Consider the following 27741-nt stretch of genomic DNA (forward strand, 5'->3'; position numbering starts at 1 on the left):
AGCGAAATGAGTTATAGTAAGCAGTGCTATGGAGGAGGGGGGGAGATAAGGGGAAGATTTACGTGGGGGGTGATGGGGAGGTGGGAGGACAAGTAAGGGTTGGAATAAGGGGGGAGAAAGGTTTCAGTGTTTAAAAGTTAGTAATAGTAGGTGGGTGGTTTACAGAAAAAGTGAAGATACTTGTTGGGATAGGGCACATAAGGAGGATGCTGAGCAATGTGGACATACTACATTATATTTTCCAATGATTCGAGGCAGGATGTGAGATGGGGGGAGGAGAAGAGAAGTTAGGGAACGGCCACCAGATCATTGACTGGTGAATAATTCCTGTTTTAACACAGGTATGCTCTGAAGATAGACAGAGTTGGTGCTATACTGGTAGAGTCTGTTCTAAAAGATTAGTTGCTTAGAATAACTGTTTGTGGTAGAGTGAAAAGAATTTTCCTTGAAGACGAAACTAACACTTTGTTAATATTAAGATGTTTTTGATTTTGCAATACTGACTAGAGATTAGTTATGACCAGTTTTCTGTATGAATGTTTCAATAACAAAAAAAAAATGAATTGCCAATCAGTTAAGGAATGTGTCAGAAATGCAGAGATGAAAGTCAGCTCAATGTAATTGAGATATTACTATTGGCCAAATGATTACCTGTCATATGTGCACACAATGAGTAGGGGTAAGGGAATGACTACTTAATAGTGAAGGAAGGAAAATCGAAGAAGGAAGGACAAGAAAAGAGAGCAGAAAACAGATTGCTGCACTTGATCAGATAAACGAATAGACTGATAATGGCCTTGTTGTGGATGTATATTTTTTCTTGATGCTAATGTATCTTTGCACAGTTTTCAATAAAAATGTTGAAACATAAAAGTATAGTTCGTCATATTGCTCCTTGGATAGCTGTCCTTCTTATGTAATTAGGAAAGCTCCTGAATCTTTTTTTTTTTATTGTTGAAGCAATGGTTCGATAATTTTCCACTCAGTGGTGGAAATATTATGTTTACTCCTATAATTAAGAACTCTGTTTTATGAGTGCATGAGGTTTCTACAGACCCATTACATCTATACTATTCACTAAAATTATGAATGGTCTGGTGACCTTCCAATTAACATTGTATATGGACAGACTTAATATTTTGCACTTTTCACAATTTGGATTTGGAAATTATCATAGTACGGAGTCAGTAATCGGGGCTATTTTTGCAGAGGGAAGATCTTTATTAGGGAAAGGTCAGAAAGCTGTATTACAGTTTGATCTATCATGTGCCTTCAATCTTTGTGGACCATTGCCTCATGCTGTCAATATCAAGTTCAGTCGGGGTAGAGGGTAATGTTTTGAGGGTTTCTTAAGTCAAAAAGATCTCAGTGATTTCCGAGCTTTTTCAGCCCGCCACCCCCTTAGTTCCATAAATTTACTATAGCGGCCCCCTCAACCATTGAGGCTGTTATGAAAAACAGATTATTCGGAGTTTCGATAAAATGGAAAAACAAAAGAAATAGTTAAAATAATATGTAAAATCTTATTTCTTTAGCAATGTGAATCTTTTTCTCTGGCAAGAATGGGTCATCTGCTCACAGTTATGCTTCAATACCTAACCAAGCTAACCAGCTAAAAATACAAAAATAAGTAATCTGCTCGCAGTAATGCTTTCAACACTTACCGAAATGGCAGTTCGTACTACTGACATCTCATGAGTTATGCAACACTTTGCACATTTTATTTGCAGTGGTGCAAACATATGCACTATTGGTTCACTCGTGATGGCGCAAACATATGCTCATATGCATAAGCAGGTAAATTTTATTACTTTTTTTTTATTGTGAACCTCTCTATTTACTTGGAAGAGTGGTATATCAAGTGAATTAAACTATAAGAAAAGGAGTTGGCCTATAGTGTTGTAGGTGGGCCTATTCACAAAGATACCATTTCGATAAAACTGTAAAAAAAGAAATACTTTTTTATTTCTTAGTTGTTCATACTACTATGTTATGCTTATCCCTCCAGTCCCCCCTCGGACAATGCAGTGCCCCCATGCCGCCATATTGTCTTTCAGTGTCCCCCTAGACTACTCCAACGCACTCCAGTGGGCAGTTCTACCCCCTTTGAGAGGAGTGGAGGAGTGGTTAGGGTGGTGGACTTTGGTCCTGGGGAACTGAGGAACTGAGTTTGATTCCTACTTCAGGCACAGGCAGCTCCTTGTGACTCTGGGCAAGTCACTTAACCCTCCATTGCCCCAGGTACAAATAAGTACCTGTATACAATATGTAAGCCGCATTGAGCCTGCCATGAGTGGGAAAGCGCAGGGTACAAATGTAACAAAAATAAAAATAAATTTTAAAAAATCACCAATATATAGTAAGGTTTCAGAAGTCTATTTCATCTTGGAAGCCATCCTGTGGAGTCCCTCAGGGATCTCCTTTGTCTCTCACTGTGTTTAATGTGCTGACTAGTTCCTTGGGTTATGTGCTCTTATCAGCTGTTAACAAGGTTTTTACTTATGTAGATGACATAACTATGTTATTACCTGTGAGTAACCTGCCTACCAATACTCATGTAGTATTGCAAACTGTATATGACAGCTTGAGAGATGACAGCAAATCATTATGAGTGGAGGGGTGGCCTAGTGGTTAGGGTGGTGGACTTTGGTCCTGGGGAACTGAGTTCGATTCCCGGCACAGGCAGCTCCTTGTGACTCCGGGCAAGTCACTTAACCCTCCATTGCCTACCGCATTGAGCCTGCCATGAGTGGGAAAGCGCAGGGTACAAATGTAACAAAAATAAAAAGTTTCTTAAAATTAAAGATAGGGCCAAATTTTTATTGATTGGTTAAGTTGATCACATTTGGAATGACACTTTTTCAAGTAGATAAATTTAAATTGGTATCTCAACTAAAAATTTTAGGATTATTGTGCAGATTTCTTTAATTAAAAAAATCTTTCCTCCTAATGAGAAAACTGTGCAGAATTAGAAGTTTGTTGGATTCTCAGGATTTTATCTGCCATCATGTTTCTATGTTTCAATTAGGCTGGTCTCGCAATTGGATTATTGCAGCCTGTTTTATGTTGCTAGCACTAAGCTGTTGATTTGACAAGATTGCAGATGGTACAAAATACAGCGGCTAGGCTGATTTTTTTTTTCGGCCCACTATTTTGATAGATTTAAGCCACTGTTTAGGTCCTTACATTGGCTTCCAACCATGGCATGAATGGAGTTTAAGATCTGTGCCTTGGCTTATAGAATACTACTTGGCCTAGCTCCATCTTACTTAAGCTGTAACATATGTTCTTTGGAGAAGGAAATTCGTAGATCTGCTAGAAACTCTTTAATTTCTTTTTTCTAATCCCAACCCTTACCATTCAAAAAGAGCTTTTTATTCTACACTCCATTATCAAGTTGAAAGTATCTGAAATTCTGTACCGATTACTATACGGAAAATAGGTTCTTAATCCTGTGTTTAGAAAATGTTTAAAGACGTATTTAGGAAATACTTAACACTTACAAAGCATGTTTTGTAATTCCTGATAATTGGCTTCAGTAGTGAATCTCGCTGACGTTCGTCAAAGCTAGTTTGCATATTTTCGACAGGTGACTACACCACTTCCGGTCTCAACAGCCAATTAGAAAAGAGGACATGTCAAGCCCCCCCCCCCCCCCCCCTTTGATATCACCGGATGTGACATCATAGCCCACACCTTTTGTATAACCCCACCCCTAACCACTATTTGCATAGCCTTCTCCAATCCCTTCCCCTTTTTTATATAGCCCTGCCGCAAACTCCACCTCTTTTAGTAACATCACAGGAAGTGACTCAGCCACATCCCCTTTTCCAAGAGAGCGGCCATCACTAGTTGCACTATGTCACTTCCTGTTTCCACTGCTGGTCGCCATCTTGTTTGGGGTTCCTTGACGTGAAATGATGTCAAAAAAATCCGATATTGCCCATTACTGCCATGAAGGAATGTGTGCAGTTTATCCTTTTTTCTCTCACAGGATAGAGAATAGACATTTGTTTTCTTTTTCTTATAATTTTTTTTCTTTCAAAAGGATACGCTTTCCAAAAATACTAGAACTAGGGGGCATGCGATGAAGCTACATAGTAGTAAATTTAAAACGAATCGGAGAAAATTTTTCTTCACTCAGCGTGTAATTAAACTCTGGAATTTGTTGCCAGAGAATGTGGTAAAGGCGGTTAGCTTAGCGGAGTTTAAAAAAAAGGTTTGGCTGGCTTCCTAAAGGAAAAGTCCATAGACCATTATTAAATTGGACTTGGGGAAAATCCACTATTTCTGGAATAAGCAGTATAAAATGTTTTGTACTTTTTTTTGGGATCTTGCCAGTTATTTGTGACCTGGATTGGCCACTATTGGAAACAGGATGCTGAGCTTGATGGACCTTTCGTCTGTCCCAGTATGGCAATACTTATGTACTTATTTTTAAGCTGGATTGTGTTAAGTCCGTATTTTTTTTTTTTTAAGAACAACAGACTGATTACTAAATGATAGCCGTTGTAGGTTTTAAAACAAAAGAATTGACCCTTCCTCCTCTTTGCTTTAAAGGGCACATATAGACAAAAGCTAAGCTGTTTTAAGATTAACTTACACAAGAAACCATAGAGGATCTGGCTTGTTAGGCTTTCAGATCCGTTCACACAGACAAAAATCCGTGAGCACCTGCCTGCAAGAGCTGGTTTTCTCTGCAGCCAGTTCGAAAGGAAATTTAAAATAAAAAGCTGTGATGAATATAAAGCAAACCTGTAACGTAGTATTTAGCAAAGCAGTATTGATTTTTGTTTTTTTGAGTGATGTCCTGTTTTTGTGTGAGAGAATCCACAAACCCCCTACCCACACAACCCCTCCCTTTTATTCCTACAGGCAGCTGAGAGCCTACCAGTGTGTATATCTACACCTTGCCAAACCTCTCCTGTTTTTCAAGACATCTGTATGAGATCATGCTCTTCAGAGCTGGTTTCTGAAACAACCCTTCCCACACACAGAGCCGTAGTTGTTTTGTGTTACAAATAAACAAACGTACAGGGACCTTCCTGCAAAGAAACAGCATTTGTTTAAAAAAAAACAGTTGATGGTTACAACATAACTGGGGGAAAAAGTTACCGATAACTAAACTTTTTATCCTTTTTAAAGGCTTTATTTTACTGTAGCAGTGTTCACCTAAGAATCATACAAGTTTAAATAAAAAAAGTTAAATACAGCACCAGTACAAGAAATAGCTATGGAAAAAAGTGTCAGAACAAATGCGCATATAAGTGTTGGCAGCATGCAAATGAAATGTACAATTGCGCTGTTGCCCATGCATTAACCGCCAACAATCCACCACTTCCAGCCCCCTGAAGAACTCATGAATAGCCCTTCAATGGAGCCTTCCATGATGCCCAGCCCCAGAGGAATGATCCAAATATGTATCGATAGCAATCCCTCCCCCCCCACCCGATAATCACCTCCCTCGCACAAAACTCTGGCGTTCTCCCCCTGAAAAAATCTGCTTGACTAATATTTGGAGGTATATACATTAATCAAAGTTATCTCCCGCCCCGATAAAGTTCCTTTAAAGCTAAACACCGGCCACTTTGATCCTTAAATTACTGCTACACACTGAATCCAAAACCTTCCTGGATCAGAACAGCTTCTCTCCCTGTGCATCCCCCCCCCCCCCCCCCCAGTGGACCACCACCTTTACAAAAGGGGCGACGGTGCAAAACATGGGCGTCTCCTGTAGGAAGATAACATCCCACTGCAAGTGACCCAACTCCTTTAAATCCACACTGTGTTTCCCCAGATTATTAAGACCATTGACATTCCAGGACCCGATCAGTACCTTGTTCCCTTCAACCCCCTCCCCCAGTACCCACAGTACCATTTTCCCCTCCTCCCCCACAATCCATCTTCTTGCTCGCTTCCCCTCAAACCCGCTGATCTTCTTCCTCTCAGATCAGCCACCCCAAAAGGAACTGACACACCCCTGGAAGTCCATAGATTTCTCAAGTGAATCCCCACTAAATCCCTGCACACATCCACACTTACCCGTCCACACATCCATCCCTCAGCCATAAAATATTAAAGCCCTACTTCCGATATCCATCCCCATTTCCCTCCCTCCACCCTTTATCACGCTCCTCACCTCCACTCTTGTGAAGTGAAGCGCCGGCCATCTTGACGGAGCCGGGGCTCCGAGAATCGCCGCCGTTCCTGTGGAGTGAAGTGCCGGCCACCTTGACAGAGCTGGCGCTCTTGAGAGTTTCGGGCTGGCGCGGCCTGCTTCGTGCCCGGCTGGCTGTGAGCCTGCGCGGGCCAAGAACACTGAAACCCTTGCCCTGCCTCCTGCTTCGCTGGATTGGAGCCTCGCAGCCAGGCTCCTCCTCCTCCTCCGGCAGACCAGCCAACTGGAGGCCTCCTTTGCCAGCTGATTCCTTTGCTCCTGATGGTGGGGGCTATTTCAGGAGCGTCTGCTCTCCCCTTCAGTGCTTCGGCTTCTACTTCGGTAGGTTTTGGTTTGTGCTCTTGTGTGTTCTTCTGATGACCCTCGTTGCTGACCACTGCTTGAACCTGGATTACTCTCTGTCTGCTGCCTGTCTCTGACCACTGCTTGAACCCGGATTACTCTCTGCCTGCTGCCTGTCTCTGACCACTGCTTGAACCCGGATTACTCTCTGCCTACTGCCTTTCTCTGACCACAGCTAGTACCCGGATTTTTCTCTGCCTGCTGCACGTCTCGGACCACTGCCAGAACCCGGATTACTCTCTGCCTGTCTCTGACCTCTGAACCCGAATTACTCTCTGCCTGCTGCTTGCGGCCCGCCTTTGACCCCTGCCTGCATCCGGAAGTCCTGTCATCCGCCCGCTCCTGGGGGCTCAACCCTTGGGGAACGGCGGTCACCACAGGTGAAGCCTTGGGGTTGCTCGGCTGCCCAGCAGAGCCCAGGTTCGAGTTCCTCATCTCTGTGCTCCGCCCGGCACAAGGGCTCACGAACATGACACCTTTACAGCCATATAAGGTCCACCTTATCCCCAACTACCTTAGCAAAAATCTTCCCTCCCTCTGCAACCAATATCAGCCCCCTCAGTTACCCTCCTTCCCGAAAAAAAAGAGGGGGAGGGGTCACTCCAATCACAGAAAAATATAAATGAATACTTTGAAAGATTCCTAATAGAAGACAACAAATGTTCAAGTGGCCCTTTTAGGGGGCTTCTTCTCCTAATGCACCACTGTCTGCCATGCTGAAGTCCGCCCTTGGAGCAGACTCTCGCGGTGGGGATTTTGATATTGTGGGTAAATTGTCACATCCCAAGTCTCTCAGTGCTGACCAGGCAACTGCTTCAGTTTTAACCTTGCATGATTTCCCTTCAACCAAACCGCAGATGGAAGCAGTCAGTGATACCTGTATCCTCTCTCCCTCATAAACTGGGTAACTTCCTGGAACGAGCAGCGTTTCTGTAGGGTGGACCATGCTAAATCTTAACGCCAGTCTTGTAATTCTTCCAAGCAATTTTTGTTGTCTGGCGTGCCTTAGCCAAAATGCGCGCTTTGGTGTGAAAATCTCCAAAACAAACCACAATATCTTGGGGGACCCCTCACATATAGGGCCCAAGCTCCGATGTGCACGCTGAATATGAAAATCCATAATCTCACCCTCCTCCGCTGGGTTCAATAAGAAGTTGCAAAAATTAGACACCACCTGCACACAGTCTTTGAACGTCTCTATCTCAGGGATCCTTTTCTATGCTCGCTACATTAAGCGGGTCTTGTAAGAGAGCATCATCTAAGCGCCACTCTCTCCTTCCCCTTCGAGCTTTAGGTAGCACCAATTGCATCAGTACTGGGGAATGATCTGACCAGGTTCTGGGCAATATCTGGTGGGTCCCCATCATTCCTGCTACTGATATCTCCCCTAGCCAAAAATCTATCCGGGAAAACGACTGGTGGACTGTGGAGTAATATGTATAAGTTTGCTCTTGTGGATATAACTGACGCCACAAATCTAAATGCCAATGGGCAATAAATTCATGCAGTCGTACTCTATCTCTATGGCCATATCGTGTGTTACCCGAAGAGTTGTCGAGGTGGGGCTGTAAGGTAAGATTGAAATCATCCCCGACAATTAGGGAGCCCTCTATATGTTGTTGAATTACCTGATCTAGCTCAGAAAATAATCCCTCTTGCTGCATATTGGGGCCGTAAACATTCACTATAGTGTAGACCTGCCCCATCAGTGAGAAAATTACTAAGAGGTATCTTCCTCTTTTGTCTCTGACCACCTTTGAAATATTCCATGGTTTATCTCCCGCGAATGCTATGAGCACTCCCTTGTTCTTCGTATTATCCCCATTAGACGCAAAGTATATAGTTGGAAACTTTTTATGGCGACATAGGTGTTCAAATTTAGGCAATAAATGGGTTTCCTGCACCAGGACCACATCCGCCCGAAGGCGAAGCATTTCTCTAAACAGGAGTTGTCGCTTCCTTGGGATATTCAGCCCTCTCGCGTTAAACAGCAATAAGTTAAGTTCGGACATATTTCATCTTAACATATCTTTCCATAGCTTTCTGGAATCTTAGCTGTCTCCTCATTTTCTGCCATCCCTGTTGGGTCTGTCCCCTAACTTCTCTGAAGTAGTCTTTCCCACCCTTCCCCCCCTGTCCCCACCCCTCCTCCCACCCACCCCCCTGACTTTTAAAGCTGCCCCTGTGGAGCATCAAGGGCATCTAAGGAAGGAGTGTGAGCTTAGTGTACGTCGTGGCAAGACCCCGCTGGTACTCATATAATATAGACAGTCAAAGCCCCATACAAGTTCTAAATCACATAGCACCCTTATTGAACAGTTTAACTTTGTAACAGTTGAACAGGATAAACTCAGTGTCAACACATTAAAGTATCGCTTCCTTCCACATCCCAGAGTCATCCAGAGCTGTACCTGTGCCCCTCAACAGTGCGACAAGCACCCTGGTACTCTTCAGCCTGAAATCTCTACCAGGACAATCCAGCCTCTGTGTAAGACACAGACAGATAGGATATCCTTTCTCCTAGTCCTCCTTCTTTCAGGAGACTTTGGTTACCGACTGTTGATGCTTCAGACGTTTCTGGCCATTCCCTACTTGTTGCCATTTTGGTGGTATCAGCCGTGTCGAGCCTTGCTTTGCTGCTGCTCCTAAGTTAGATGACTCGGCCGTACCTTCTTCTGGCAGGATCTCCTTCGCCTCTAAGAGTGATCTTATTTGCTGCATCTTTCCCTCCTTATAGAATACTAAGGCGAAGGGGTGCCTCCATTTATATCGGATTCCAAGTTCCTGAAGGCGTCTGGTGACCGGCCTAAGATCTGCTCTGTGTTTTAGAGTAGTGGCCACAAGATCTTGGTATATTTCTACTGCGTGTGTGTCCCAGGTAAAGTTTGGAGTCTGCCGTGCCGCTTTCGCCACTTGCTCCTTCAGCTTGTAGTCTCTAAAGCAGACTATTATGTCCTTTGGAAGGTTAGCTCGCGGGGACCCGAGTGCTCAATGGGCTCGTTCTAGTTGGATCGATGCTGGTTCCACCGCCAGAAGCTCGCTCACCAGTTTTTGAACCGTGGTTTCGCAATCTAAGTAGGCAGGGGATTCCGGTAGCCCTCTGAAGCGCAAATTGCACCTGCGGCTCCGATTCTCCAAGTCCTCCAGCTTGTCTAAGACCTGGTGGTGTGTCAGTTCGGTTGCAGTGGTTCGTTGATCTAGGACTTCGATCGTCTCTGACTGGGCGTCCAGTCTAGTCTCCACCTCCTCAATTCTGGATCCAAGCTCCCGTATTTCGCCCTTTAAGTCAGCTCCCATAGTCACCAGATCATTCCGCATTGCTTTCAGATCTGCTCTTATTTCTTGGAGCCATTGCTGCCATTCGGGTCCCATCTCCTCCGCGGGCTTCCCTCGGTCTTTGCCGGCATCTGCCTCCATCGGAGGTGTTATCTCAGCGGGAGACACCGGCTGTGCTCGCTCCTGGCGGTTTTGCTGTGCGGCCGCCATTTTGTTTTTTCTCCTCGCGGCAACGAGGAGTATGCAAAGCGGGCAAAATCTACCTTCCTCGTCTCCTCCTGCATCCAAGTCGCCTTCAGCCGCTATCACTCGGGTCTCCGCTCTCCGATGGCGATCAATGCACTTTTCAGAGTGGGCTTTCGATCGTTTAATCGCTACGAGACATGCGGAGCTCAGCTCTCAAGTGACCATGTCGCTCGATGACGTCACTTCCTCCTCAGGGATCCTTTTGAGTTTCAGATTATATCTTCAAGATCTATTCTCAAGGTCCTCTAGTTGTTCTCTCAATTCTTGTACCGCCACACTCTCCTGAGAAATGGCGGTCTTGAGGGTTGTAACAACTCGTCAATCCCCACTTTAATGTCCTTCAAGGCAGCTTGCACATCTTTTCGAACCCCAACCATGTCAGCCCGTAGCTCTTGCAGCCAGCCTGCCATGTCCATTTTCATGACCTCCAACCGCTCCACTAGGGCTGCCACCTGCTCCTCCTCTTCTGAGTCTGATGATATTGCTGCCATTTTGTGTTCACTCTTCAGAGAACCCATCGCCTCCGATTGCAATTCCGCTTCTTGTGCTGCTGGATGGCGAAATTTCTCCAGGCTCCGTCGCGGTGGCATACCTTCCCCTGCCTTTACATTAAATACTCAGTGTCAGCTCGCTTGGCTTTCAGCAGGGATCGCTGAAATTCAATGCAGCCCCTTCGGAGCTACGAGATTATGCTGCCATCTTCCAATGTGACGTTACTTCCTCTGCCCAGTTTTTTTTTAATTAAAAATTTTAAAATAATTTTCCCTTTGAACTGTCTGCAGAGAAAACCAGCTCTTGCAGGAAGGGGTTCATGGGTTTCTGTCTGAATGGATCTGAAAGCCTAACTAACCAGACCCCCTATGGTTTCTTGTGGAAGTTAATCTTAAAACAGCTTAGCTTTTGTTTATATGTGCCCTTTAAAGCAAAGAGGAGGGGTCTTTTTGAAAGAAAATTATAAGAAAAAGAAAATATGTCTTTTTTTCTTTCCTGTGAGAAAAAAACAGTTAAGCTGTGCACATTTCTCCACGGCTGTAGGGGATGGTGTCGAAGATTGTTTACGTCACTTCCCATCACTTGCCCCCCTCCAAGATGGTGACCAGCAGTAGAAACAGGAAGTGACATAGCATGACCAGTGATGGCCGCCATCTTGGAAAAGGGAGTGTGTCTATGACCACTTTATGTGTTGTCACTAAAAGGTGTGGGGTTTGGGGTCAGGGCTATGAAGTCACATCCGATGACATCATCAAATTAGCTTTGATGTGTGCTGATGAGATTCACTACTGGCTTCTATATTGTTACCCACACTGAATCTTGCGGTATATGCGGACTATAAGACTATTTTGTATTTATATTGTAAAGGAAATTTCAGAAGAGATGAGAATAAAAATTGTTGTAATATATCAGTCTGGAAAGAATGACAAATCCAAATTCTAAAGGTCTGGGACGCCATCAAACCACAGTAACGTCTATTATCTCCAAGTGGAAAAGACTTGGAACAGTGGTGAATCTTCACAGGAGTGGCTGACATGCCAAAATTACTCCAAGGCACAGCGACAACTCATCCATGAAGTCATAAAACAACCTAGACGAACATCCAGAGAACTGCCGGACTCTCTAGCCTCAGCTAAGGTCAGTATTCATGACTCCACAATAAAAAGAGAGAATGGGCAAAAATAGGGTCATAGGAGAAGAACAAGGTGGAAACTGCTGATACTCAAGAGTAACGTCAATGCTTGTCTCACATTTGCAAAAAGACACCTAGATAAGCCTTTTTGGGATAATGTGCTATGGACAGATGACAGACAAGTTAAATTTGTTGGAAACATTGGTCGCATTATGTCTGATGTAAAGCAAATTCTGCATTGCACAGTAAGAATACTTATACCAGTGTTATACAGGTATGGTGGTAGTAGTAGTGTGATGGTGTGGAGATGCTTTGCTGCCACAGGACCTGGAAAACTTGACGTTATTGTAGGAACTATGAATTCTGCAGTGTACCAGAAAATTCTTAAGGAGAATATCTGGTCCTCTGTTTGTGAGCTAAAGCTGAAACATAATTAGGTTATGCATCAAAACAATGATCCAAAACACAAAAGCAAGACTACATCTGAATGGCTGAGGAGAAACCAAATTAGTTTTGGATTGGCTTAGTCAAAGACCTAAGCGGAACTTGATAGAAATACTGTGGCAAGACCTGAAACAAGCAGTTCATGCATGAAGATTTACAAATGTGTCTAAATTAAAGAAATTCTGCTAAGAAGAGTGGGCTAAGAATTGTCAACAACAATGTGAAAAACTGATGACAAATTATAGAAGCATTTGGTTTCAGTTATTGCTGCTGAAGGTAATGCAACCAGCTATTAAGTTTAGGGGCAGTTACTTTTTCATATGGGTGATATGGGTTTTGGATAACTTTGCTCCTTAAATAAATGAAGTAATAATTGAAAAAAAAACTGTGTTCTGTGTTTACGCAGGTTCACTTTGTCTATCATTACATTTTGTTTAAACATCAGAAACCATTCAGTGTGACAAATATATGCAATGATAGGGGAAATTGGGGTGGGGTGTTAAATGCTTTGTTAATATCATTGTAGACTGGCTTTGAATCCTGTCCTGAGGAGCACATATGAATTAGGTTTTTCACTGTATCTTTAATGAGTCTTTATGAGAACAATTTGTATGCAGTGAAGATAGTACATACAAATCTCTCATGCATATTCATTGTGGATATCATGAAAATTTAGTTGTACTCCAGGACAGGTTTATAAACAACTGATTTAATGCAATAGACAAAACTGTACTCTGTCCTGCTTAACATTTGTTAAGTGCTGCCCTTTTCCACTTTACCTGGTAAAAGATACATTGCCTGCTGCATCAGGCATCTGAAACTCTGGTCCTTGTGGACCACAAACTAGTCAGATTTTTAGGAGATCCATAGTGAATATGTGTGAAACTTGTATGCTATTGCCTTCAGTTTGGCCACAGAGGATTGGCATATGAGACCCCTGTGTTGTTTTGATCTTAGAGAAGGGGTACTCAGCCCAGTCCTTGGGACAAACCCAGTCAGTCTGGTTTTCAGGATGAATAAGCATGAGAGATTTGCATGAACTGTCTCTACGGTATGCCAGTTTCTCATGCATATTCACTGTGGATATCCTGAAAAACAATCTGACTGGGAGTATCCAAGGAGTGGGTTGAGAACCAATGAGTTTGTTTATAATGTGCCACAAGCATCTACATGTTTAAATAGAGGATATTTATAGTATACATAATGTATACATAATGTAGAAGCCTAGGCTATGAATACAATTCTCTGAGGACAAGCAGGCTGCTTGTTCTCACTGATGGATGACGTCCACGGCAGCCCCCTCAGAACAGGAGAGTTTACCTAGTAAATTCCAAAAGTCTCGCGGGAGGTCCAGCGCAGGGCACGCCCACCGCCATCTTCCCACCCGTGCGTGACCGCTCCCGCTCAGTGTTTCGTTTTCCGCAGTGGAGAGAGACTGTTACGTCCCTTTCCTCTCAGCCCTCGGAAACCGGTTTTGCGATTCTTCTCGCTTTTTTCTTGTTTTAGGCGCTGTTCACACCTCTTTTCTAGTAAAAACAAACAAAAAACCTTAGAGTTTTCCTTAAGTTTCCTTTCGCTGTGGTCGCGGCCCCTTTGGCCACGCGCTCGCGTTTTTCCCTGTTTTGTGGCCTTTTTCCGCCACCATCGACGATTTTGATCTCGCTGTTTTTCTGTCGGTGACATCAAGGATTCCCAACGGCTTCAAAAAGTGTGGTCGGTGCAGCCAGGCTATTTCGCTTTCCGACACCCACACATGGTGTATTCAGTGTGCTGGGCCTGAACATAACCCTAAAGTATGTAAATTGTGTCTTAGCCTTAAAGAGTGGACACAGGGAGGTCACGTGATGCACTAGAGGGCAGAAGACATGCTTTCCAGCTCTCTTAGGCCCCGACGCCCTAAAACTGCTAAATATCGGGTACCAAACCTGAAAACGGCTTACCAAATTTTACGAGGCACAGCAGGGACCCTCAATGGATAAATTTGTGGAGCCACAGGTGAAAACCATGTCCGGAAGGGGCGTGAAGCGCGAGAAAGACAAACCGCAAGCGACTGGCAGAGACGGGGAGCAGGCGAGTCGCGAGGGCCCGCCGTTCACTGCGGAACAACTTAAACAGCTCACAGAAGCAGTGGGGCTCGCGCTACACCCTAAACTGGAGCACTTGTCGAATCAGGTGGCAAACTTGGAGTCGCTGCTGACAGAAATGACTCAGCGAACGGGCAAACTGGAGCGTCGTGTTTCGGAACTGGAAGATGTGCAAGACCCGCATACAAGCCAGATTAAACAACTGTCCGATATCATTGAGCACCTAATGGCAAAAATCGATGGCCTGGAAAACAGGTCCAGGCGGGCGAATTTGAGAATTATCGGTTTACCGGAATCTGTTGGGGACCGAATCCTGGTGTCGGAGTTAGAGAGATGGCTGAAATCCGAGTTTGCTTTATTGGACAGCGCGGGACCGTTGTGCCTGGAGCGTGCACATCGGGTGGGCTGACAACAAGATGGCCGCCGGTCCCTGCGAGCAGTGATTTTGAAGGTCCATAATTACATCCACAAGGCGGAAATCCTGCGAATGAAAAGGACACTACTAGCTACGACGGTCATCTAATTCGGATCTTCCAAGACTTTTCAGCCCCATTGCAAGAGAGGAGGAAGAAGTTCAACCCCCTATGCCAACGGCTGCATCAGCTGCGTATCAAGTTCATGCTGCTTTATACAGCAATTTTGAAGGTGCAACAAAATGAAGCATGGAAAGTATTTGATAACGCGACAGCAGCAGCAACGTTCGTGCAGAGCTTGGAAAGCAACCAGAATGGAGCGCCAGGGGAAAATGCTGAAAGCTGAGGGGCTATGGAGTGGTCAGTGGCGTTGTAAGAAGCTACAAGAGTTTAAGGACAAAATGTGACTGAACACAAAGGTAGTGGGGACCCTGGGGTCCTCAATTAGAGAGGGTTTGAGCCAATGTTTGATGTTATTAGAGGGCGTGGGGGCCGATAGCATGGAAGTGACCCATTCCCGTTTAAAAATGGGACAGCTGACTTATGAGGGGATACAGGGCAAGGGAGGGGGAGTGGGGGGAAGGGACCAAGGAGAGTGGGAAGGGGGGGAGGGGATAGGACTTCAGGAATAGGAAATAATATGTATAACAAAGGAAAGGAAAATATGGTGCAGAGCCACTGGAGGAGTAGCCTCACCGGGGAGAAGGGCTGGGATCTCCGGGAAGGCACTGAGAGTATTGCATCGGTCGGGGCCTTAATCAACCGGATAAGTGAATAAATTAGATGTAAGGATAATATCTTGGAATGTCTCAGGAATTTCATCTCCGATAAAACAGTCCAAGATATTAACGCAGTTGAAACAGCACAGGGCCACGATAGCATGCCTCCAGGAAACCAAATTAAATTATCAGGAACATGAAAAATTAAAACAGCAATGGGTAGGAGAGTGCTATTATTCATCATCAGGTGCTAAGCGGAGTGGGGTGGCAATTCTGATTAAGAAGGGTTTGTTTGCTCCTCAAAGTTGATTTATAAAGACCAGGAGGGTAGAGTGGTATTGATACACATGAGTATATGTGGGCAGAGGTTTTATCTATGCGCAGTGTATGGTCCAAACAATTGCCCCCCGTCCTTCTTTCAAAAATTGATTGCGCTAGGATTACAGTACTCAGATGCTCCTTGGGTATGGGCGGGAGACTTTAATCAAGTTATGGACTCTGCAGTGGATAGATCTGGGGGAGGGGCGCGGACGGAGAGGGGGGGACTCCCAGGGCTGTGTCGGGCACTGGGGCTTGTGGACCCATGGCGCTTAATGCACCCATCTATGATGTACCCAATCAAGGGTACATCAGTCCTGGTCCCGAATGGATTATATACTGATACAGCAGTCATTGTTTTTCCTGGTCAAACAGGCGGAGATTGGCCCAGAAGCCATTTCGGACCACTCTTTGATTTGGGTGAATTTAATATTTACCCACCCGGGGGAGTCAGGACACACATGGAGGTTCCCTTCCTTTTTGTATAAAGATCCTAAATTTGTGGCATATATAACAGAACAGTGGGAACAGTATGTCACCTTCAATAGAGAACCCTGTGATTCGCCCATAGTGTTCTGGGAGGCCTCTAAAGCGGTACTCCAAGGGGGAGTAATAGCGTACATGAGTGCCCGGGCCAAGAAGTTAGCAATAGGTATAATAAATCTGGAGCGAGCGCTAAGAGTAGCAAAGCGGAAATATGTCCAGAATCCTTCTACAGAAAATCGTGATTCCTGGACAGCGGCAGGCGTGGCCTAGAACACCTTAATCCATGAGCAAACTCAAAAGCGGCTCCTGGCGAGACGCATGCAGTTTCAGAGGTTCGGGAACAAACCGGGGAAACTGTTAGCCCAGATAGCACAAGCACGTCGATTCGCGTGCCTGGGGGGTCCTGGGTATGTAACTCCGAAGGCATATAGCCAACACATTTCATTCCCATTTTTCTAAAGTATACGCGGGAGAGGGGGAGTTCACTGATCTGTCAGTGGATGATTACCTGGAAAATGCCAGCCTCCGTCGCCTTTCAATCCCACAGCGGGCAAGGTTGTCAGAACCACTGCAGGCGAAGGAACTTCAGAAGGTGTTGAAGGCCTTGCCGCTGGGTTCCGCTCCTGGGCCCGATGGCTTTACTGCCGAATACTACAAAATCTTACAGGCCCAGGTTTGTGCGCCTCTGTTAGAGTATTATGAATCCACTATCGAACAAGGGATGTTGACTCCGGGAGAAAATGAAGCGCTGATAACATTAATCCCCAAACCGGGAAAACCTTTAGACAGAGTAGACTCATACAGACCTATCTCACTAATTAATATCGATATTAAAATCTTAGCTAGAATTCTGGCGGAACGGCTAGCCCCTTTCATGAAAGTATTGATAGGAGAACATCAAGTGGGCTTTATCAGAGACCGGCATTCAGTGATAAACGTCAGAAAAGTGCTTCTGGCTATGGCCCAGTGTCAAGCTAGAGAACTTGACCTGTTGTGGGTCAGTCTGGATGCCGAGAAAGCTTTTGATAAAGTCCACTGGGAATACTTGTTTAAAGTGCTAGCGTATGTGGGAATGGAGGGGGTGGTACCTGGAGGCGATCAACTTGCTGTACACGGCACCCACGGCTAGAATCTTAGTAAACGAGTTGAAGACACCTCCGCTCCGGGTGCGGGCAGGTACGAGGCAGGGGTGTCCTTTTTCCCCCCTGCTCTTCCTGTTGTACCTGGAACCTTTGTTAAGAACAGTTGTAGCGGACATAGACATATATGGGGTGCAGCTCCCGATTAATCAGGTGAAGATAATGGCGTTCGCGGACAATCTGTTTCTGACCTTGACACGGCCGCAACACTCACTCCCCAGGTTAATATCTGCTATAAATGAGTTTGGAATAAACTTTCAGAAATCTATGGCATTACCGTCTAGGCCGGAGATTAGGCGGGATTGGGAGGGAGAGTTTCCACTGCAATGGGCCCAGGAGGAAGTGATATATCTAGGGGTACGCATCCCAGTAGACTTAAACGCCCTATATAAGAGAAATATGAATTACCTAAAAGGCCGAGTAGCAAACATTCTTCAGGGCTGGCAGGAAATACTGGTATCAGTAATGGGGAGAGTGGCACTATATAATATGGTCCTATTTCCCCGGTGGATCTACACATTTCAAACCCTACCCCTGTATTCTACAATATAAAGATGAGAAATGGTTACAGAAACAGTTAAATACATTTCTTTGGCAGGGGAAGCGAGCAAGGCTACCGTTTAAAAGGGCAATATTACCATGTAATAAAGGAGGTTTGGGACTCCTGGATCTTCGCCTTTTTTCGATAGCCAGCAATATGCGGCACATTTCTGATTGGTTCCGGAATAAGCAATTTTTTTCCCAAGTAGCGGACGAAACGCAATGGTTTGGACCAATACATTTCTCTAGCTGGTTGCATTTCCCGGTGGGTCAGACTGTAGGCATGGGGACGGTTTCCCCGATATTTCGTCCCCTGAGACAGACCTGGAGGTGGCTTTATAGATATATTTACTCTAAATAAATCGGTGTCTCCCCTGTTACCGATCAGAGGGAACCCTGAGTTTCCTGTGGGGACCACCTCTAGGACATTCCGAGACTGGGCAATAGCGGGAGTGTGCAGTACTTGAGCCAAGTGGTGACAGAACAGGGTAAGATGAAACCCTTTCTGGATCTGTGCAGGGAATTTAAATTGCAGAAGAGAGACACTTTTGCATACATGCAACTGAGCCACTATGTTCACTCCCTACCCAGGGAATCGTTGAGCATGGAGACTTGGGAGTGTTTCAGTGCAATGCTGGGTCTTGATGTGCAGTTCCGGGTCCTCTTAAAATATTATCATACACATCTTAGAGAACATACTAGCCCTGAGAACTTTGAGAAGGTGTCACAGAAGTGGAGGGAGGAGCTGGGCGCACGGGTTACCACAGAACAGCTTCGCACTTGCCTTTTTGGAACCTACAAACTGACCGATAATGTGGGGTGGTGGGAAATACAGTATATGTTCATACTGAGGCTTCACAACTCCCCAAAAAGAGCACATAAAGCATCATTACGAGAATCTGACAGCTGTCCTAAGTGTGGAAAAGGGGGTGCACACTTGGGACACATGTTTCGGTCCTGTCCCGGTGTTCATGCCTTCTGGCGGACTATAGCGCACTAGATCTCAGTCATGTGGGGAGTGAAGTGGATGCCTCTCCTGGGCAACTGTTTTGTGGGTTTACGATCCAAGGGCAGTTAAAATCAGGGCTTAAAGCATTTCTACAGCGGGCGATCCTAATGGGGAAGAAGGTGATACTGCAGCACTGGCTGGGCAATGAGTACCCCACAATAGCACAGTGGCGATCCACGATGATCCATATGTGCTCGTTGGAGCGCAGAGCTGTTGTTGACTTGGTGGACAAGTAGGGGGATACGTTTTGCAAAATTTGGGCACCATTTTGGGACACATTAACTCCAGTGGCTCGGAGTAGAGTACTAAATTCCTGAAGGGGGGGGGGGGGGGGGGGGAAATGTTTGGAAAAGCTGTCACAATGGAACCTGAGAACAGAACTAGCGATATGTAAGGGCAGACGCTTTACACTTATAGCAATGTTCTAATGTTGTGATATTGTGCCAATAAAGAGGCGTTATAAAAAAAAAAGCGGACACAGGTGTCAAGGCAAGCTCAGCGGGATTGTTTATTTGGAGCTTGGCCTGGCTCTTCGGCGTCGACAGCATCGGTATCGACGGCGTCGATTTCAGCACCAGAGATGGCATCGACATCGGGAGAGCAGGTAACACCTTTCCGACGACCACCTGTCGCTGGGAGCAGCAAGCAGTCGAGTGGGCCTCCAGCTACCTCAAAGGCTCCTGCTGTGCAGGCCCATCGGGACCGAGCACTTCCCAATGATCAGTGCTAATAACAAGGAAATTTAGGTGCATTATTAGCATTGATTATCGGGAGAAAGTGCGGGAGGATTGTGCCTGAGCATGCGCTCAGACACAATCCTCCTGCGCTTGCTTAGCAGGTCTGGGCCGTCCAGACTTCCCCAAAGGCAAGGCCCTGGTGGCCTAGTGCCCCCACACACCCTCCTGGACAGTGACATGGGGGGCTGGAGGTCCATACCCCCCATACACACGAGGGCACAGAGGTCCGGTGGACCTGTAGGCCCCCTAACCCCCAATACAAAAAGTAACTCCCTTTGGGCCGAGTGGGCAATATACATTCCCACCTGCCCTGGTGGTCATATGGCCCCTTCACCCCCCCCCCCCCCCCCATACCTTGTAGTAGTGGAGGAAGGAGTAGCACTCCCTCCTCCTTCCAGCGCCACCTCCAAAATGGTGCCCTGTCCAGTGCATCCCAGGATGCACTGAGAGGGTAGGGCGCCCTTATATGGTAGGAAAGCCCCACACAGCACATCCCAGGATGCACTGGGCAGGGCAGGACACCACCATTTTGGAGGCGGCACTGGAAGGAGGAGGGAGTGCTATTCCATCCTCTGCGACTACAAGGTATTTGGGAGGGGGGTGAGGGGGCCGCTGGACCTCTAGGGCGAGTGGGGTGGGAGTATGTAGCTCACTGGGCCACCAGGGAGTTACTTTTTGTGTCAGTTAGGGGGCCTAGAGGACCACGGTACATCCAGCTCCCCTGTGCCCTTGTGTGGGGAGGGGGGAGGTTGGACCTCTAGCTCCCTGTGTCACTCTCTGGGAGGGGGTATAGGGGTGCACTAGGCCACCAGGGCCTCAGCCATTGGGGGGGGGGGGGTCTGGGAGTCCACTGGACACCCAGGACTGATTTGGGCAGCTTGGGCTGACAGTGAAAGCCCGGGTTGCCTGGCATAGTTGGTGGGGGGAGGAAGAGTTTTAACCCGAATACCAGCTCCAAGCTGGCATAGGGTTGAGGCACTATTTGTCCAGTATGATCAGAGCACAGTGGCGGAATACCGGAGAGCTAAATTTAAATATAATTTAAATGAGGTCTGCGGTATTCCCTGCATGCTTGCGTAAGACCCCCTTTGATCATCCGCGCTGAGCAAATGCGGGTGCTAGTTCAGCGCTAGTGGCCTCTAGCACCCACAGCTACTTCTGATCATCGGGTCATGAGGTATTGAGACTTTTGCGTGCTAGAAGGGCCATGTATACTTACAATTTTATACTTAGTCCTGAGCTTTGGGAGAGTCTATACAGCTTTTCTTTTTTCAACCCAGCAGTATTCCAGTAGCAAAGCAGTTCTGTTATGAGCAAGCTAGTACTCCTCTGACTAGTAAGGTAAATCTCATGAAATCAGTCACTGCAGTTATGATGGCTATCTTAAAATCTGCTTGACATGATATCATAACTGATACCAGAAACACATCACCATTCCACCTTATATTCTGTATGTTCTCTTACTATATCTGCTTGCTTAATTCAATTTATGTTATCCATGCTCTCTATGTAACACCAATTGTATCTTTTACACTGGAATGGCGAATGCTATGATTGTAAGCCACATTGAGTCTGCAAATAGGTGGGAAAATGTGGGATACAAATGCAACAAATAAATATGGAGAGCTGTTTTTTTTTTTTTTTTTTTTTTTACTTTTTGATAGACTGCAGGTCTGATCAGTCACACAAGTCTGGTATGAGCCTTCTCACAAACAAGAACAATATTTGCTTGTTTCAGGGGGAAAATCCTTTTGAAGAAACACCTCAGGAGCAGGCAGACGACAAGAGCGCAGGTGAAGAGGCAGCTGATCCAAATGACTATTCGGCTGAGCCTACTGATGAATGAATGCAAAGAGATGCTTTCATACTTTTGTTGCCTTGTGGCTTTGTGCACAAAGTCTCAATTTTTTTTTAGCAGTGTTAATGTGTGTCCATTTTGTCTCTGTATCTCTTTACCCAGCATGCATTCTGTAAGGCAAGAGCTTGCTTATATAATTCTGTAAATGTCTTAACATTTATTTTGAAAATTGGTACATTTTTAGTTAATTTTATTGTGAGCAAAATTTCATTAGAATAAAATCCATACTGTGTGGTTTAAGCATACATTCTCGCATATTGGTATTTAGTAAAAATATTACTGTATGGTTGAATTATTTATTTTCAGTCATTAGTAACATTTTATCTTTGCTGTGGGTACGGCTATATTTGGAATGCATTGCATATTATATGACAAAACAAATGTTACAAACGTAAGATAGTAATTTGTGACAAATGTATACATTTGTAGCAATAAAACCTTTTTAGAAATGGATTTCATTGTAACTCTAGCATTGCTCAGTTTTTCCAGGAATAAATTTCAAAAACCTAAAGTTTTGATGAACATTGATATTTATCTTGGTTGTTGATGCTTGCATTTCATTGTATCAGGTTCTAATTTTTTGAAGAATCTATTTAAGAAATTTGTTATAGGATCCACAATAGTTCTTAGGCACACACATTTTTAAGTGTATTCCTCCACTTTCTGATAAATACTGCAAAAAAAAATGTTTTTCCTTTGACACCATCAATATCTAATTATTAGAAGGAAGAAAGAGGTCAGCAGTCATTTCCTAAGTCAGCTTTATTTGAGAAGGCAGACATAATAAACTTTGAATAGAGAGGCAGGTAAGTAAAGCAGACATCTTTATACAATTTCAAATTTTTATATATACAAAAGAAAATCTGTAGTCATTGTTACTTTTGTCATACACGATGAAGCAGTAGGTATAAAGATAGTCATTGAGTAGCCGTATTTTGCTCAGAAGATGCACAATTCCTTGTTATCAGCAGCAGATGAATCCATTAACTGATGGGTTGTATCCGCCTACCAGCAGGTGGAGATAGAGAACACTGAAAGACCATAGTGCCTCTAGGACGGCTAGCCCCAACTGCCTTCAGTATTTCTCTATCTCCCAGCAGGTGTGGACGTAGCTTGATCAGCTCCTGGATTTCAGACTGCCTTGGGGTGGCTCCTGTGCTTTGCCAGTTGAGCAGGGGTGTTGTGGCTGGTGGTGCCCACTTTAAAGGCATATAGGTTCCGCCCTTTCCCTGCCTTACCCATTCCCTCCGCCTCCCGGAGTCCCTCTGTTACTGCCTGCCTCCAACTTTCCTCACAGCATTTAAAAAAAAAAAAAAAAACGCGCTTTTACTGCGTGGCTGTTCTGAGGCTTTTTCCAGTGATTCTGGTTCTGTGCAGCTTGACCAGAGCTCGTAGACTCAGTCTTCTGAGGTGAGAGTGGTGCCTAGCTCCTCTGGGGAGGTCCCGCGGACGCCGTTCCGATTGGGGTAAGTTTTGGCGCGAAGCCGCCATTTTATTGCTATATTCCCGTCCTGTCGGATGATGGCTGCTGAAGGAGTTAAGCGCTGCTCCCGTTGTGGTAAAACGCAGATCAGCAGCAGGGCCGTGTAAAACGTGCTCCTTAGACGCTCACGCTAGTATGAGCATGGCGAGCGATGTTTCTTCCCGCTTGATGGAGCTGGCAGCAGGCGCCATTTTGGAAGCGCCGCATGCCTCGACCCTCACGGTTGTGGAGGAGTCTGAGTGCAGGGGGACGCCTCGTTTAGAGGCTGCCAGAGGAGCTACTGCATCCGTTTCTCCTACTTCGGAGGCGGAGGGTCAGGGTGAGTTTTTCTCCCCTGAGTTTGTGCTGTTAATGCATAAGGCTTTCATGCTAAAAAGAGCTCTGCCGCAGGTGTCTGACACTGCGTTGCATCCTGGCTTACCTCCTGGTGTTGATGCCCCGGGGATGACTTCAGAGGCTATTTCCTCCCCCGAGCGTTGGAAACACGCTAAACATAGACAGGTAAATTCCCCGTCTGAAAGTGGCGCGCATATCATTTTTCCCCCCCGTGGTCGGGCTGTGGAGAGTCTGAGGGATCTGGCAGACCCTCAGAGGCGGATGATCCAGAGGAGGGTGCCTGTTTGCCACTGGATTTGGATGATCCCAATGCGGTCCGGATTTTCCACCGCGACGAGCTGCCAGCTCTCATTACTGACGCCTTGCAGACCCTCTCGATTGACGATCCTGCTGAAGGCGAGGCCTCATCTGTCAATCTTAGGTTGGCAAGTACTAAGAAGCTTTCTCGGGCCTTTCCGATGCATGACTCCATCCAAGAGCTTATTTCTGCTCAATGGTCCGACCCCAATGGGCCTTTGAAAGTGGCCAGGGCTATGGATCAGCTTTACCCTCTGCGTGAGGAGCACTTGGCCCCTTTGGGGATGCTTAAATTGGATGCATTGGTCATGGCGGTGACAAAAAAGACCACTCTCCCAGTAGCGGGAGGAGTCGCTTTGAAAGACATGCAGGACCGGAGGCTTGAGTCCTCACCCTATGCTTGGAACAACTTCCCCGAGTCCTTACACCAAGCCCCCTCCTTGCCCATATTCAAGTCTTTGCTTAAAGCCCACTTCTTCAATGCTGCATTCGGCACCTAACTCTTACCTTTCAGGAACTCCAGACTGCCCAATTTGACTGCCCCTATCGGTCTGAGCCTACTGATGAATGAATGCAAAGAGATGCTTTCATACTTTTGTTGCCTTGTGGCTTTGTGCACAAAGTCTCAATTTTTTTTTAGCAGTGTTAATGTGTGTCCATTTTGTCTCTGTATCTCTTTACCCAGCATGCATTCTGTAAGGCAAGAGCTTGCTTATATAATTCTGTAAATGTCTTAACATTTATTTTGAAAATTGGTACATTTTTAGTTAATTTTATTGTGAGCAAAATTTCATTAGAATAAAATCCATACTGTGTGGTTTAAGCATACATTCTCGCATATTGGTATTTAGTAAAAATATTACTGTATGGTTGAATTATTTATTTTCAGTCATTAGTAACATTTTATCTTTGCTGTGGGTACGGCTATATTTGGAATGCATTGCATATTATATGACAAAACAAATGTTACAAACGTAAGATAGTAATTTGTGACAAATGTATACATTTGTAGCAATAAAACCTTTTTAGAAATGGATTTCATTGTAACTCTAGCATTGCTCAGTTTTTCCAGGAATAAATTTCAAAAACCTAAAGTTTTGATGAACATTGATATTTATCTTGGTTGTTGATGCTTGCATTTCATTGTATCAGGTTCTAATTTTTTGAAGAATCTATTTAAGAAATTTGTTATAGGATCCACAATAGTTCTTAGGCACACACATTTTTAAGTGTATTCCTCCACTTTCTGATAAATACTGCAAAAAAAATGTTTTTCCTCGAAAAGGCGGGTCTTTCAGGCCGATCCTTGACTTACGAAGAGTAAACGAGGCTCTCAGAGTACGACATTTTCGCATGGAAACCCTGCGCTCCGTCATTGCGGTGGTACAGGCAGGAGACTTTCTCACGTCTCTGGACCTAAAAAAAAAAAACTTATTTGCACATTCCTATCTGGCCTCCACACCAGCAGTTCCTCCGCTTTGCAGTGTTGGGAAGGCATTTCCAGTTTCAGGCCTCCCTGTACCTTTTCCAAGGTAATGGTGGTCGTAGCTGCCTGTCTCAGGCGAGAGGGTATCAGAGGTCACCCTTATCGCGACGACTGGCTCATCAGAGCGGACTTGGCAACCGAGAGTCGTCTTGCCACAGCCAGAGTAGTGGCAGTCTCGCAGGCGCTAGGCTGGGTGGTCAATATACCCAAAAGTCACCTGACCCCCTCTGTCTCTCGCGTATTTGGGGGTCCAGTTCAACACAGCACCGGGGTTTGTCTTTCTCCCCGACCAAAGGCGGTGCAAGCTTCAGAATCAGGTCCGTCTGCTCCTGCAGAAGCCTCGCCTGCGAGCTTGGGACTTTGTCCAGCTGCTGGGGTCGATCACGGCCACCTTGGAGGTGGTGCCTTGGGCGAGAGCGCATATGAGGCCTCTGCAGATTGCCCTGCTTCAACAATGGTCTCCGATGTCCTAGAAATATCAATGCAGACTAACGTTGCTCCCTGCGGCCCGGCTCAGTTTGGAGTGGTGGCTCTCCGACAGGATGCTGCGCCAAAGAATGCCTGGCGCTTCCTTTCTGGTGCCTGGTGATAACAGATGCCAGCCTTCTAGGCTGGGGAGCGCATTGCCAAGGAAGCTATGCTCAGGGTCTGTGGACACCCGTGGAATCGGGGTGGTTCATCAGTCGCTTGGAACAGAGAGCGATATTCCAGGCTCTTATGGCCTTTTAAAAGACTCTGAAGGGGCTTGCTGTCCGGGTTCTGTCAAACAACACGACAGTGGTGGCATACATAAATCGTCAGGGCGGCACTCAGTGCAGGGCCCTGGCCGCGGAGGCCGCTCAGATTTGCCACTGGGCTGAGCTCCACCTGCAGCTTCTGTCAGCTCACATAGCAGGTCAGAGCAACGTACAAGCCGATTTTCTCAGCAGGCATCAAATCGACCCGGCAGAATGGGAACTGGCAGAAGTTTTTCTTCAGATTTGTGCCAAATGGGGGACTCCCGGTATGGATCTTATGGCGTCAAGTACAAACGCCAAAGTACCTCGCTTTTTCAGCAGAAGGAGAGATCCTCACTCGGCGGGGCTGGATGCTCTGACTCAACCCTGGCCCTCGGGCCTCCTGTATGTGTTCCATCCTTGGCCCTTGACAGGATGAGTCCTACTGTGGATTTGGCAGCACCGAGGTCTGGTGATTCTCATCACTCCAGATTGGCCAAGGCAGCCGTGGTATGCGGATCTCCACCGGATTTTGGTGGACGCTCCGGTGCATTTGCCCCTGGTGCCAAACCTGTTGGTTCAGGGTCTGGTGTCTATGGAGGATCCCTGCCGATTTGGTCTTACGGCCTGGCCTGGCTATTGAGAGGGCGCAATTGAGAGACAAGGGCTACTCTAACAACGTCATCTCCACTCTCTTGTAGGCCTGCAAGCGGTCCACCTCCGCAGCTTATGCTCGGATTTGGCGCAAATTTGAGGCATGGGGTGTTTCAAAGGCGATCACACCCACGCGAGCTACAGTCTCGCCGGTGCTGGACTTTTTGCAGGATGGCTTACAAAAAGGCCTGGCTTACAATTCCCTGCGGGTGCAAGTGGCAGCATTATCATGCTATCAAGGGAAAGTCGTTGGCTTGTCCCTTGCTGCTCATCTGGACATTGCCAGATTTCTCAGAGGGGTGCTTAGGCTCCGTCCTCCTGTCCAGTTGCCCTGTCCTGCCTAGAACCTGGGGCTAGTGTTGAAGGCTCTTCAGTGTTCGCCCTTTGAGCCGCTTATGCGAGCTTCGGAGAAGGATGTTACTCTCAAGACAGTCTTTTTGGTGGCCATGACATCGGCTAGACGCGTGTCTGAGCTGCAGGCGCTGTCCTGTCGGGACCCTTTTCTGTAATTCTCGGAGTCCGGAGTAACGGTATGTACAGTGCCTTCCTTCCTGCCTAAGGGGGTTTCAGCATTTCACCTGAACCAGCCCATTTTTCTTCCTTCCTTTTGTCGGGAAGAGTTCCCGGACTCCTTTGGGCAGTTACATCTTCTGGATGTCCGCAGGGCGCTGTTGCAGTATCTACAGATGTCAAATGACTTCAGGACTTCTGATCACCCTTTTGTCTTGTTGTCAGGTCCTCGGCGTGGAGGCCCGGCATCTAAGGCCACTATAGCCCGTTGGTTCAAGGAAGTCATTTTTGCTGCGTATCTGCTTTCAGGTCGGTCTCTGCCTGAAGTGTTTAATGCACATTCCACGAGAGCCATCTCCTCCTTGTGGGCTGAAACGGGTGCACTCTGTCTTCAAGAGATCTGTAGTGCGGCTACTTGGGCTTCCCTGTCTGACTTTGTTTTTTGTTCAGATCTTTCATGCAGATATAAATCTCATTGGGAGAAGTTGGAAAACAGTTATCAGAATTTCTACATGATGTTCTACTACAGGAGGTTGAGATCGTCCCTCCTTTGATGCGCCTGTTATGGGGCGATTGTTCGCTGTGAGGAAAGTTTATATTATTATACCTTTATGGTTCATTCTGCTTTGGAAATCTCAAATACTGAAGGCAGTTGGGGCTACCGTCCTAGAGGCACTATGGTCTTTCAGTGTTCTCTATCTCCACCTGCTGGTAGGAGGATACAACCCATCAGTTAATGGATTCATCTGCTGTGACTAAAGGAAAGAAAATTACCAAGGTAAGAACCTAATTTTCCCTTTCTTTTCAAATGGGATAGGAACTGGAAGGTGACCCAAATAATAGGAG

General features: G+C 46.0%; 1 protein-coding gene across 1 annotated transcript in view; it reads left to right on the top strand.

Annotated features, from left to right (window-relative positions):
• The window catches only part of LOC115472445 (DBIRD complex subunit ZNF326-like), a 282530-nt gene extending 260615 nt beyond the window's left edge, over positions 1-21915 (top strand). The window contains exon 12 of the mRNA XM_030206732.1: positions 21294-21915. Coding sequence (XP_030062592.1) covers positions 21294-21401 — 108 coding nt within the window. The 3' untranslated portion in view covers positions 21402-21915. The remainder of the gene's footprint in view (positions 1-21293) is intronic.
• Positions 21916-27741: the final 5826 nt, after the last annotated feature.

Source organism: Microcaecilia unicolor, chromosome 6, assembly GCF_901765095.1.
Source record: "Microcaecilia unicolor chromosome 6, aMicUni1.1, whole genome shotgun sequence".
Classification (NCBI taxonomy): Eukaryota; Metazoa; Chordata; class Amphibia; order Gymnophiona; family Siphonopidae; genus Microcaecilia; species Microcaecilia unicolor.